This window comes from Engraulis encrasicolus, chromosome 5 (genome assembly GCF_034702125.1).
Source record: "Engraulis encrasicolus isolate BLACKSEA-1 chromosome 5, IST_EnEncr_1.0, whole genome shotgun sequence".
Classification (NCBI taxonomy): Eukaryota; Metazoa; Chordata; class Actinopteri; order Clupeiformes; family Engraulidae; genus Engraulis; species Engraulis encrasicolus.
The window spans coordinates 29,028,746-29,043,167 of NC_085861.1; the positions used below are offsets into that span (position 1 = coordinate 29,028,746).

The 14,422-nt window shown below is 43.1% G+C and overlaps 1 protein-coding gene across 1 annotated transcript in view; it reads left to right on the plus strand.

Moving 5' to 3' along the window:
* Positions 1-841: 841 nt before the first annotated feature.
* Positions 842-14,422, plus strand: part of LOC134449224 (NACHT, LRR and PYD domains-containing protein 3-like) — a 59,908-nt gene continuing 46,327 nt past the window's right edge. Inside the window, exons 1-5 of the mRNA XM_063199068.1 lie at positions 842-1,036; positions 1,188-2,949; positions 3,047-3,217; positions 3,437-3,610; positions 12,020-12,193. Of these exons, the coding sequence (XP_063055138.1) occupies positions 895-1,036; positions 1,188-2,949; positions 3,047-3,217; positions 3,437-3,610; positions 12,020-12,193 (2,423 nt within the window). The 5' untranslated portion in view covers positions 842-894. The remainder of the gene's footprint in view (positions 1,037-1,187; positions 2,950-3,046; positions 3,218-3,436; positions 3,611-12,019; positions 12,194-14,422) is intronic.

Consider the following 14,422-nt stretch of genomic DNA (forward strand, 5'->3'; position numbering starts at 1 on the left):
GACAAACCCATATCCCTAGAACACTAATTATTTTGTTTGTTTGTCTATCAATATGGAGATAAATTGGCAAAAACATAGTCCTCCTCAACTGTCATAACTCATACATAACACCATTGACGGTAACACGGCTTGACATTTCAGCCATTTTCATGGTGTTGTGCTAACTGAGGACCTCAGAAGTGCCACCACAACACCTTAATCAATTCATGTATTTGTGTGCTTTATCTGTGTTTTTCTACATGTGATGTCTAATTCAGATTCTTATGAATATGTAGATAACACAGTTGACAGGCAATTTTCCCGCTATGGGAACATGAAAAAGAATTTATTAAATTATGGAAGAATGGCGCTCAAAACCAAAAAGTCCTCCCATGTCCTGCCAAAGAGCATATGACATCACTTTATGATATTCATATGGCCTAAGACCAAACCCTTACTGATTTATGGAGGGGGTTTCAGACCGTGACACGGTTAACACAGTTTTCGTAGACACACACAAAATGGCAAATTTCATGAATAATGGAAAGCACAAAGGTCTTTCTGACAGTTTTGTCATATTCATTATATGAAGACTGAATCTGACATTTGGAAAACAGGACGGCATGAAAATGCCCAAAACCAGTATTAAATATTGATTCTTGCTGAGGGAAATAATGTTATGTCTTGACTGTTTGTATTATATGACAGATAAATATGTGTTAATGTCCAAAACATCATTGGATGCAGTTAATAGTTAGTGAAATTGGCAAATAAAGTCCACGAACCTAAAAGCGTACACGAATCGTAGAATGACCCCTATACTACACATGGATTCTTTTGTCCTTGTATGGTCTGCTCCAGGTGCTTGAGACAAAGATCATCACATTTGTGAAGAATGAGCTGCAAAGATTTAAGATGATTCTTAGTCCAGATTACCAAGAAGACTTCAAGAGAAAAGATGAGGATGAGAGTGATGCCAGAGAAGGAGCTCTCAAGATGGCACTACACTTCCTATGGGAAATGGAGAGAATGGATCTCGCTGACAAACTGGAAGAACGTAAGAATTCATTATTTCTCATAATCTGTCATTTCCGTACATAACTTGTATCATTCAAGTTTGATTAAATTATGATATAGAAATTATGATGAAGGAAAAGTTGTTATTGTTTGTATCAGTGGTTCATTATTCCTTTTTGTTTTTAAACCAGATGAGCTGGATGTACTTTGTCGGGCTGAATTGAAAATACATCTCAAGAACAAGTACCAGAGTGTGTTTGAAGGAATTCCCATGCAAGGAAACTCTGCATTGCTCGACAAGATCTACACAGAGATCTACATCACAGACGGAGGAAGTGGAAAAGTAAATGTGGAGCATGAAGTCAGGCAGATTGAGTCCATATCCAAAAGACCAGTTGGAAAGGAAAGACAAATCAAATGCAGTGACATATTCAAGCCTTTACCTGGTCAAGACAAACCAAGCAGAAGAGTTATGACAAAGGGGGTAGCTGGCATTGGTAAAACCATCTCGATTCAGAAGTTCATTCTGGACTGGGCTGAGGGAAAAGACAACAAAGACATCCATTTTATATTCCCATTGCCTTTTAGGGAGCTCAACCTCATGAGAGGCACACCACTCTCTTTGATGGGTCTTCTTCACCACTTCTTTCCAGAGCTGAAGCAGTTAACCTTTGACTGTCAAGAGAAGTATAAATTATTGTTCATCTTTGACGGTCTGGATGAATGTCGACTTCAACTAAACTTTCAGAAGAATGAAACTTGGACCGATGTGACGGATGTCACTTCATTGGATGTACTCCTGACAAATCTCATAAAGGGAAATCTGCTTCCCTCTGCTCTACTTTGGATCACCTCCCGACCAGCTGCAGCCAGCCAGATTCCACCCGATTGTGTTGACCTTGTCACAGAGATCCAGGGGTTCAATGACACACAGAAGGAGGAGTACTTCAGGAACAGGTTCAATGATGAGAGTTTTGCAAGCAGAATAATTTCTCACATTGAATCATCAAGGAGCCTCCACATCATGTGCCACATACCCGTGTTTTGCTGGATCACTGCTTGTGTTCTTGTGGTGATTCTTGGCTCTACAGGAGGACGGCAGCTTCCAAAAACGTTGACAGAGATGTACACATATTTCCTGATTTTCCAAATAAAACAGGCCAGTCAAAAGTTTGATAATGTGCATGAACTTGAGCCACAATGGAACAGGAATCTTATCCTTGCTCTTGGAAAGCTAGCCTACGAACAGTTGGAGAAGGGAAATCTGATCTTCTATGAAGAGGACCTGGAACAATGTGGAATTGATATCAAAGAAGCAGCAGTGCACTCTGGTGTCTGCACCCAGATCTTCCGACAGGAATCTGGAATTTTTCAAGCAACAGTGTTCTGCTTTATCCACCTGAGTATCCAGGAGTATCTTGCAGCTCTGTATGTGTTTCTGATAATGGCAACTGAAAGGAAGAATGTGATCTCCACTCACAAACTTGAACAATCCATGACTATTTTACACAAGAGTGCTGTGGTCAAAGCACTGGAGTATAAAGATGGGCGCTTTGACCTCTTCCTCCGGTTCCTTCTTGGTCTTTCTCTGGAGTCCAACCAGACTCTCCTGCATGGCCTTCTGAAGAGAGGAGAGAGACATATTGGCAATGCTGAAACAATCAGTTACATTAAGGACAAGATCAGGGACATCCCTTCATCAGAGAGAGTGATCAATCTCTTCCACTGCCTGAATGAACTGAACGACCACTCTTTAGTGGAGGAGATCCAGAGCTTCCTGAGTGGAGGGACACTTTCTGAAGCCCAGCTCTCACCTGGCCAGTGGGCAGCTCTAGTGTTTGTGCTGCTGACGTCAGACCAGAAGCTGGATGTGTTTGACCTGAAGAAATATGTCAGGTCTGATGAAGGTCTCCGGAGACTGAAGCCAGTAGTGAGGGAATCCGAAGCAATTCTGTAAGTTAGTATTCCTAGAGATAAGGGGTTGATGACTTTTCAGTATTTTCTGCATTTTCTACCTGTACAGTCACGTATGGCTTTTATCCTCTTTCAGGCTTGATAGCTGTGGGCTCAGTGAAATGAGCTGTGAAACGATGGCATCTGTCCTCTGCAAAGCATCAAAAGTGAAGAAACTGGATCTCAGCCACAACAGTATTGGAGATATTGGAATCGAAAAACTTTGTAGTGGGCTGAAGAACTCAAACTGTGCATTGAAGTCACTCCAGTAAGAAATGTTAATATTTCAGCATTAACTCAGTCTTACATACTATAACTTCACTGGGTCTTCTGCTGTACTTACAGAGCTCTTAAAGATTTGTATTTAAATATTAACAATCATAAACATTGGTCTTGGTGTATGACACAGTGTTGTAAAATATATGCAAATAATGTATATGATATGCATGTAATAGACATAATTAATCATTAAGACTCTTCTATTCAGGCTGGAGGACTGTGGTGTAACAGGCAAAGGATATGCTGCTCTCGCCTCAGCTCTCCAATCAAACCCTTCACACTTGGAGGAACTGGACCTGAGAGGAAACGACTCTGGAGACTCTGGAGTAAAGCTGCTTTCAGAATTACTGCAGGATTCTGCCTGTAAACTTCAGAAACTGAGGTAAGATTATGTCATAGAACATCTTTTGATGCACGTGTCTGAGATGTTCTTTGGAGTGTATGTTGGGATTTGTTTGACACATTTCTGTGTGCCCTACCACGAGAGATGATACATTTTATTCTGTAATGATGTTGGATGTAACATTTTATTCTGTGATGATCAGGGCCGGTTCTGGCTTATTTGGCGCCCTAGGCGAGTTTGAGTTCTGGCGCACCCCCCCACCCCCAACCTTTTGAAAGAAAAAAAACCCCTCTTGTTTTATACCTTACAGAACACAAGAGTAGTAAGCTTAACTAAATAGCATCAAGAACAATAACTGTTTTGCATCAAATGGATTTCTGGTTCTTTTTTGGACAGCCGACCAACACATCAGATTGAGTCGCATGAATACCTTCACTGTGTGGTGTCTTGGATGCAATGGTGGCGGTGCCCCCAACCCCAGATGAGAGGGAGGTTATCAATGTGTTTGAATTGTAAAATGGAATTGAAATGCCAGGAGAGTGATACAGTACATTTGCATGTAAAATGCATGTGTAGACAATAGGCCTACCAAGGAGGTCTGCATTGATAGCCTATCTACACTACCTACAGCATCAAAAAGCATGGCAGCATAATAATTTTAATAAGATACACATTTGTGCTGTCTATGATTCCAAACCAATTTCATTTCTGGACTGGAAATAGTGGTGCATTTGTGAGTAGGAGAATGAGAAGGGGGCTATCTATGTGTTTGAACTGGAGGGACAGGGTGAGAGAAAGGGAGAAGAGCTGTCACGCTTTTGAATTTCATAATATACAAAATACAGTAAATAGCCTCACTTGTCTGCAATACTACATCACTCAGCATGAAAACATGCTGTGCATGGTTCTGTTACATGATTAATGAAGGCCTATGTCATTCTGGTCTGGAAACAATGTTTTTTTAAGCTTACAACAAGCAGGTAATTCATTCAAGTGGATGGAAGGAGATATGTTAGCTAAAATTGTTTTAAACATGGCACCAGTCTTACTTTAATCGCTTGTCAACCTAAGCAAGTATTATGATGTCAAGTGGGTGTTAGTGAGTAGGCTACTAACAGCTACTTTACTGGATTTCATTGCTTGGCATACTTGGCTAATGTTAGCATGCTAACTAGCGATTTCTCAGATCAAAAGCAAAGCTCTTTTTCCCTCTAATTCCAAACAGTAGCCTCATAACTATTAGGCTTTCCATTATCACAAACGGTTGCTGATTAAATCACATAGTTCCAAAACACCCTCTGCAACTCCTGCATCATGCAATGACTGGTTTAATGAGAACATAACAATTCTCCACCCAGCAGAGCAACACTGCTGTTGGCGCTTGCCCTCTCTGTCTCTCGAGTCGAGTGAGTCTCCAAAATTCAAAATATATCGCACGCTGTCACTCGTCCCGCCCCCTTTCTCAGGACTGTCTGTTTATTGGTTCACAGACTTCCCAGACACAGTTGAAAGCGATATTACTATTGGCTGAGGGGCGTTTTGCCGTGAGGAGCGCTTTCGCCACGCTTTGTTGATTGCGACTTCATTAAAAAACCTCCATATCGCAAAATTACGCATCGGAGAGCGCCATTTCGGCGCTCCTTTTTCACATTGCGCTCTAGGCGACCGCCTAGCCGGCCTATGCTTAAAACCGGCCCTGGTGATGATGTTGGATGTAACACGTCAGGGGTCAGCAAATAAGTTTGTAGCCGGACCAATTTTATTTCTGACAATTTCATTACGGTCCATGACCATGCCGTATTTAACTTTAAAAATGAAATGCATTCAATTTAATTTGAAACATTAGTATGCTTCTATGTGTAATAGGCACTATGCCACCAATTATGGCAAAATAACCCAAAATAACGCCCATCCTTCATTACAGCCACTGCCAGTAGGCTGCTGCCCATGCACACACGAACTCTTTGTCAAATACTTGTCTTTTATTTTATTTATTTCAGCTGCATCAAGGCAAAGCATAACTTTTCTTACCTTGGTAGCCATTGCTATAAATAAAGAAATATGAACGGGGATAGAAGCAAATCAAAATGATTGATAAGACAGGTAAATTGTCTGTATAATAATGTTGATTAAGTGCTGGTTTATTAGGAAAGCATTACTGCAATACTGGTTAAGGAATTGCTGGGTTTCAAACTGTCACTTTGCTACGTTTCACTAACAACTACAGTAACCTACATGCAGCTGTGCTCCGTGGATTAGTCTTCATGTTATTACACCAACTGCAAAGAACTTTTAAACCTCCTCGACCAACTGTGACACTGTTAGAACTGAAGAATTAGACACAACAATTTATTAAGGACAGCGCGCACATGTCTGCAGACACTTGAAAATGAAAGCCTTGGAGGAGAGTCAGCAGGAAGAGTTCATCCCTTAAAGCAGCATGGGTTCCCACTCATCACAACAAACCACTTACTGACTATTTCCTGTTTTTAAGAAACTTGTTTCAGTGGAAATGGTTAAATATAAGTCAATGGATGGTGTGATTGGCTCAATGAATAAATACCTTCTCTGTGAACTTCTCAATGCACTGAAAGTCTGTCTGACACTGAACGGGCATCAATGATATAAACCAGATATCCGTCTATGTGATATTTTAATACGAAGGATTAACAATGGAAATTGGAATGAGGACAGTATGGGTGTTGAGGACTACTATACTGTGTGTCCAGATGTCCAGCGTCTCTCTTTCTAATGCTACTACCCCATCAAACCACAGCACAGAACAACACACTGGCCACAATATCAATGCACACAACTCCTCAAGCTTTATCTAACATTCAGACAAAATAACACACAGTATAGTAGTCCTCAACACCCATACTGTCCTCCAATTATACAATGCATTGCAATGCGTTACATTTCTACAGAAAGCAAGGGCAATTTTTTCATCAGTCATGAGGCAATACAAGCAGTCAGATAATGACCAACATTGTATTGGATGTTGTGAGTATCAGCCATGCAGTTTGCAATGCTTTGAAGTGTTTACATTTAATTTAAAGTTGATTTGCTCCGTAAATGGCCACGGACGTAATTGAAACTTAAAAAAAATATACCACATCAATTATGGCCTTTGCCAAATCAATTATTGTCCTAACCAGCGTTGCAATGCATTTGCCGAATCGATTATTGTTGACACCACTACTGTACAGCTGGGGATGCATTTATATTGTGGCCAGTGTGTTGCTCAATGTATGCATTTACCGTACATGTGTAGTGTACCGTGACTTTAGGACATGGTGTATACAGCTGGGAATGTGGGGTGAGATATCTGAGAAGGGATATTAGTAGTAGTGTTGTATGTTAATATGTTATGGCAGTGTGATACTCTAAACTGATTGATGAGGTGGTAGCATTAGAGAGAGACTAGATGACTGGAGAGGTAAGGAAGGCAGGGTCTGTGGTGGGCATGGAACTGGAGACTCTCACTACAGAGCAGAACCCTCAGCAGACTGCACTCCATTCTGGACAAGGCCAGCCACTCCATGCACACCACCATCATCAGTCTGGACAAGGCCAGCCACTCCATGCACACCATCATCAATCAGAGGGGTTAGATTAGCTACAGACATAGAGGACTGAAGTGCATGATCCCCCTGCCAGTCCCACTCCTACAGGACAGGCAGGTTACAGAGGTCATTTGTCCTCAAGGCCATACAGTTGTTTAATGCCAGACGTCAAAGAGGACTGAAGTGCATGACCCCACTGCCAATCCCCTTCTAACCTTGTGGATGTGGCTAGACCCAAACCTCCCAAATGCCCCATCCAGGATGATCACTGCACCAAGGAACTCTCATAGCACTGGATAATCCACACCCAGGACATGTCCAATACAGTATTCATTTCTTTACCACATGGCACCTTATCACATCAGATCACCTTCTACCCCTTAAGACATTTTGGACATTTTTTAAAGTAAACTCTATACCATATATTATAATGTATTACACTATGCACTAGGCTACACTATAATTAGCCTGTTTGACTACCTTAAGGCACTCTTGCATTATTTTTGGTTACATGCACAGCTGTGTTTGATGTTGCATAATGTTTGATGGAGCATAATGTCTGTACAATATTTTAAATTATACTTTATTTCTATATGATGTATTGCACTGTATTAAACTATGCACTAGCCTATATTATAATACTGGACAGCAATGTTGGTCACTCTAATCTATTTGACTACCTTAAGGCACTTTTGGATTACATGCACAGCTGTGTACAACATGTTTGATGTAGCATGATGTCTGTACAATAAGGGCATATACTATATGCATTTGTGTGCCTGTTTGATTTGTCTTTTTATGTGGCCCTGTGTACGTGTGCGCGACGCCTGTGTTTGGAGGGTTGGTGAGAAGCATCAGTGTGGACGTGTGTGAAATTAGTGATTCTTCTGTTGTTTCTGTAGGTTGTTGGAGAGTGATGCTGCTGAACAGGCCTGTGCCTATCTGACTTCAATTCTACATAAAAACCCTTTACTGCTGACAGAGCTGGATCTGAGTGGAAAGATACCAGGAGACTCCGGAGTGAAGCAGTTCTGCGCCCTACTGGAGGACTCACACTGCAGAATCAAGAAACTCAAGTTAGTTGTTTGAATTTGATAATTACAACTTCTAATACAGAAATCATGTTCTATGTACTGTATGTGTGACATGAGAACAGAACTCAGTATTCAACAGATATGGCCATATAGTATTGGAGCGATGTTGTATGATGTATTCACACAATACATACACACACGCACGCACGCACGCACACACGCACACACGCACGCACACACGCACACACGCACGCACACACGCACACATGCACGCACACACACACTTTATACACAGCACTGTGAAAAATGACTGGATTAACCATTAACCAAGATATAGTGATTGTAAACAAATCTGAGTATTCTGTGCTTATTATTGAGGTGGGCTGTTGATTTGATTAATGCATTTACTTCTGTCTACATGGACACTTGCTGCTATTCCAAGCTGCTGAAATAGTAACCATGACAATCTCCAGTTGGCATAGTAACCATGACATCATCCAGTTGGATATGAATAGTAACCATGACATCCTCCAGTTGGATATGAATAGTAACCATGACATCCTCCAGTTGACATAGTAACCATGACATCCTCCAGTTGGGATGGTAACCAGGACATCCTCCAGTTGGCATAGTAACCATGACATCCTCCAGTTGGATATGAATGCAGGCTAATACAGTAGTGCTTCTGTTTGGATCATATGTGCGTGTATATAAGAATGTTATCAGAGGACTGTAGATGGGGGGGGTTACAATATTGTTCTGACTTGCAGCTATTATAGGGGGCATGGAAATATGTAGACAACGTATTTTGTTTATCCTTGAATGTTGAATGCTATATTAACTAGACTGCATTCTCACAGAAAATGCTGGAAGCGGGCTTGCCTTTTGGGGCAGAGATGAAACAAAGTACTATTGAGAAAACAAAGCTAAAAGAAATGTTGGAAAAAATCCATCCACCCGGTCAGAAGTTATGGGCCAAACAATTCAGCCATCTTGGATTCAGCCATCTTGAAAGTGTTGTAGCTCTGCGTTTTGGGGATATACTAAATGACATACATGGTATTTTAAGTTGGCTAAGGAACACTGCATATGATATAATTTTGAAAAACAACATGGGTCTGAGTGGGATTCGAACTCACTACCTCCATATCTGTAATCCAGCCCCTTTGCCATTGATATTAAATGACATACAATACATGGTATTTGAAGTTGGCTAAGGAACACTGCATATGATATAATTTTGAAAATCAACATGGGTTCGAGTGGGATTCGAACTCCCAACCTCCATATCTGTAATCCAGCACCTTTGTCATTGATACTAAATGACATACATGTTATTTTTTAAATTGGCTAGAGAACAGTGCATATGATATAATTTTGAAAATCAACATCCAGTCCAAGTGGGATTCGAACTCCCAACCTCCATATTGTTAGCGCTATGGGCCAAACAATTCAGCCACCTTGGATTCAGCCATCTTGAAAGTGTTCCCTAGTAACAGAGAACGTAAAGAGAACGTTTGACTTTTGGTTCTCTAAAGGTTGGGGTTATTACCAAACCAAAATTTACCACTTAGAAACGTTCCCTTTGGTTACAGTAAAAACCAAGCAGCCATTGGTTCTGGTTTGGTTCTGGATACGTTTCGGATACGTCATTTTTGGTTCTGTTTCGGTTCTCACTGGGTTGACAGGAAAGTTTAATTTAAGTTCCCAGAACGATATATGTGTGGTTCCCATTCCATTCCCTCGCCGTTCTCTCACCGTACCTTTATTGCTTTTCATGAATGTTCCCTCATCGTTCCCATATGGTTCCCATAACCTTGATGGTTACATTATAGGTCTGGTCACGTCTGGTTCCCTAGATGTGCTCCTGATGTTCCCCCAACTTTGTTTATACTGTGTTGTTCAGAGCATAAGCAATGATGACTGTCCACCCGATTAAATCATATACGTCTACATATTAGTAACAGTATTTCCTCCAGATTTAATCATGTACACAATCTTTTTTTGTATTATTCCATTTCATTCATTTAACTCAACTTGGTTGGGTTGATCTAAGGTTTGGCTGTGCACACAACATCACACAAAAGATGTGGTGAGTGAAAGAAATAACTTGAGAACTTTTTACACATTTTTGCCGGTAACAAGCAGGCCCCTCACAACCAATCTGTCCATCAGCGCCTGGCCAAACCTAATTACTTAGGGCTGGTATATCATGACTCAATTGCTTGCACCTGAAAAACTCCTAATCAATCTGGTCACATGGTACTCTTGAGCCTGTATATATACCTGGACTGTCAGAGTGATTTAGTTATTTGCCTGCCTGCCTGCCTGCTGGCTGGTCAGCATGGCACAGCATATCGCTTGTTTACCTGCTTTGCAAGCAAGCTAATAGCGCTTTTGGCTTATGGCATATGTTAGCTACATCTTGTGCCTTGCTTTGTGAGCTAGTCAGTAACAGCACATGTTACATTGCTTGCTCCATTGTGCACTTGATGTAGATGGTATGGTTATCTTTTAACTTCATTAAGGAAAACATTTGGTATTAATCCCCACTAGATTGTGTTCATACATGCTCAGCTGATATTTCTCTCACATTGTGGTACAGTACAGCATAGACTGATATATGAAATATAGACATCATACATGTTTTCAGTAACTTTAAACATTATCTTAAGCGAGCAGTGTGGCAAACTGATGCCAGGCGCAGGGTGTCATGGTGGAGGATGGGAGGTGCTTAAGTACCATGATCAGGGTACCTCAACTATGGTGAGAGATAGTGGGGCAGGACCAAAACACATTTACAATAATAAACAAGGTTGGGGGAACATCAGGACTATGTCTAAGGAACCAAATATGCAACCAACAAGGTTGAGGGAACCATATGGTAATGGCAAGGGAACAAACATGACATGAACAGACACGCTATATCACTAGAAATGATCTCCAAGCCGAGCCGGTCGTTTTAGTGTTTGAACGGTGTCTCTATCTCGAAAGGCCCAGGAGGAGATCCATTTTCTATTTTTACTGCCCTGCACAAGAGAACCAATAATAAATAATAATAATAATAATAATAAACAGGACTTCGAGATTACTAGAATCGGGCCTTGCTCTGCAAGCCCGCTTAATTAAACAGGACTTAGAGATTACTAGAATCGGGCCTTGCTCTGCAAGCCTGCTTAATAAATAAACAGGACTTAAAGATTACTAGAATCGGGCGTTGCTCTGCAAGTCCGCTTAATAAATAAACAGGACTTAGAGATTACTAGAATCGGGCCTTGCTCTGCAAGCCCGCTTAATAACAGTAGTGGTATAAGTGTGTCAGTCAGCAATGTTCTCTTCCAAACGGTTTGATCTTATACTTTTTGTTTGAATCGATCAAATCAAAGTAATAAAATTCATATATTACTGTGCATTGGTTGTTACAGTCCAACAGCAGTGTGAACTTTGTGCACCTCCTGTTACTAATTGTCTTGCTTTCTCTCTGTCTCCCTGTCACCCCCCCCCCACACACACACACCCACACCCAGGCTTGAGTCCTGCAGTATAACAGAAGAGGGCTGTGCTGCTCTGACTTCATCTCTAGCATCAAACCCCTCACACCTGCAAGATCTGGATCTGAGTTTCAATAAAATAGGAGACTATGGGGTGCAGCAGATATCTACTATACTCTTGAATCCAGACTTTAAACCATGGAGACTGTGGTAAGCAAAGCAATAAATATGCATCAGACTAAATAGGCTACTACTATAGTCATACTATGTGTGTATAGTGTGTCTGCATGTGTCTAAGTAACGGAGGGTGGCCAACATTTACTGTGATCTCCCCTTACTTCTCCACTTCCTCTCCAGGCTTGAGTCCTGCAGTATAACAGAAGAGGGCTGTGCTGCTCTGACTTCATCTCTGGCAACAAACCCCTCACACCTGACACGTCTGAATCTGAATAAGAATACACTTGGAGACTCTGGAGTGAAGCAGATCTCTGCTCTACTCAGAAACACAGACTGTAAACTACAGAAGCTGTGGTAAGCAAAGAAACAATGAGTGTGTGATGCATCACTGTGGGAATACATCTACTGATGCAATCTGGACACATCGTCAGTGATGTTCCTGGTATCATTGGGGGGTTTCGGGTCTTTCAACATCATACCCCCCGTCAACCAGGCGACCCAACTGGGGGTGATCAGGCCCCAGCTTGTGTTCAGATGGCGCGCTAGCTACCACGACTCCATGGTTCTCCTCTCTTGAGCCACAGCCATCTTGAGGCTCTCTCTGCCGCTTCAGTGGTATTGCGGATGGCTCTCCTCTTATGCAGCCTCTCAAAAGCTTCTTCCAGGCGGTCTTCCCACGGGACTGTAAGTTCCAGCAACACAACCTGCTTGGTGGACTCTGATACAAGGACGATGTCAGGGCGGAGGGTGGTGACTGCAATGTTGCTGGGGAACCTCAGCTGTTTCTCAAGGTCCACCAGAAGCTGCCAGTCTTTTGCTGAGGTCAGTATGCCTGTTGGTGCCTTGTTTGCTGGGGTAACCTGCTCTCCAGCCTTGACAAAGGTGATGTTGTTCTTGGGGGTACGCTGCTGCTTTGCCCATACCAGTCCTGTGCTGATAGCTTCGGCTATAGTCTTCAGGACTTGATCATGCCTCCAGCGGTAACGCCCTTCACCTAGTGCTGTTGTACAGCAACTAAGGACGTGTTCCAAGGTGCCTCTCTTGGAACATAGTGGGCAGGCTGGTGACTCTGCTAGACCCCATGCTTGCAGATTTGACGGACTGGGCAGCACATCGTACACTGCCTGGATAAGAAATTTAATGCGGTGGGGCTCAGCTCTCCAGATCTCATTCCAGGTTACTTTCCGCTCCAGCGCATTCTCCCATCTTGTCCAGGCCCCCTGCTGTCTCATGCCCACGGCCCTACAGGATCGCATCTCCTCCACATCAGCCCTCACCTCCTCTTAAATCTGGTGCCGCCTCTCTTTCCCCCTGGTGTTCATTTTTGGGGTTGGAAAGGATCCCAGACCAGCTCTGCCTCGTGTCACCACTCCCACCAAAGCCTTGTGTCGCAGCCTAGCTTCAGCCGTCTGTACGGCCTCTTCTGCCTTCCACTTCCTGCCCGTCCTCACTTGGATTCCAGCATTGGCCACCTTTGGATCACTGGAGTCCCTGTACAGCACCACCTCTCTAACCCTTGCTACCTTGAACTCCTCCTCCAAGGATTTAAAGGGCAGCTGCAGCTTGTTATTGCGCCCGTAGAGTGCGATGCTGCTCAGACTTTTAGGTAACCCCAGCCATCTCCGCAGGTGGTTGCTGACTTTCCTTTCCAAGGTCTCTACTGTGGAAACTGGGACGGCATAGACAAGGAGAGGCCACAAGATTCTGGGGAGGATGCCATGCTGGTAGACCCAGGCTTTGAACTTTCCAGGTAGCCCAGATTTGTCCACGGCTTTCAGCCAGCCCTCCAACTCAGCACAGGTGGTCTGGATAGATGTTGCATCCTTCAGAGAGCTGTCAAACACCTTTCCCAAGCTCTTGACTGGCTTCTCTGTGATCGTTGGGATTGCGGTGCCTGTGATGTTAAACCGGAACTTGTCCTCTACCTTTCCTTTTCTCAGCACCATGGATCTGGATTTGGCTGGCTTGAAACGCATTCGGGCCCACTCCATCATCTTCTCCAGGCCCTTCAGTATCCACCGGCATCCTGGGACTGATTCTGTGGTGACTGTAAGGTCATCCATGAATGCCCTGATGGGTGGCTGACGTTGTCCAGAGTTCATACGTGGTCCTCTGCACTCTGGCTCCGCAGACTTGGTGAGCATATTCATGGCCAAGGAGAACAGCGTCACAGAGATGGTACACCCTGTGATGATGCCTATGTCTACCTTGTGCCAGCTTGATGGAGTTGCTCCTGCAGAGACCCTCATACTGAAGTTGTTGTAGTAGTCAGCGATGAGGTCTCTGCACTTGCTGGGGACATGGTGTTTCACCAAAGTGAGCTGGACAAGCTTGTGGGGGATGGAGCCAAATGCATTTGCCAGGTCAAGCCAAAGTACTGACAGGTTACCCCTGTTTTCTCTGGCCTCTCGGATAAGCTGTGTTACCACACCAGTGTGCTCCACACAGCCCGGCATGCCAGAAATGCCACCTTTCTGGACTGATGTGTCGATATAGCTGTTCCTTGCCAGGTAGCTGCTCAGCCTCTTGGAGATGGTGCTGAAGAAGATTTTGGACTCGATGCAAAGGAGGGAGATGATGCGG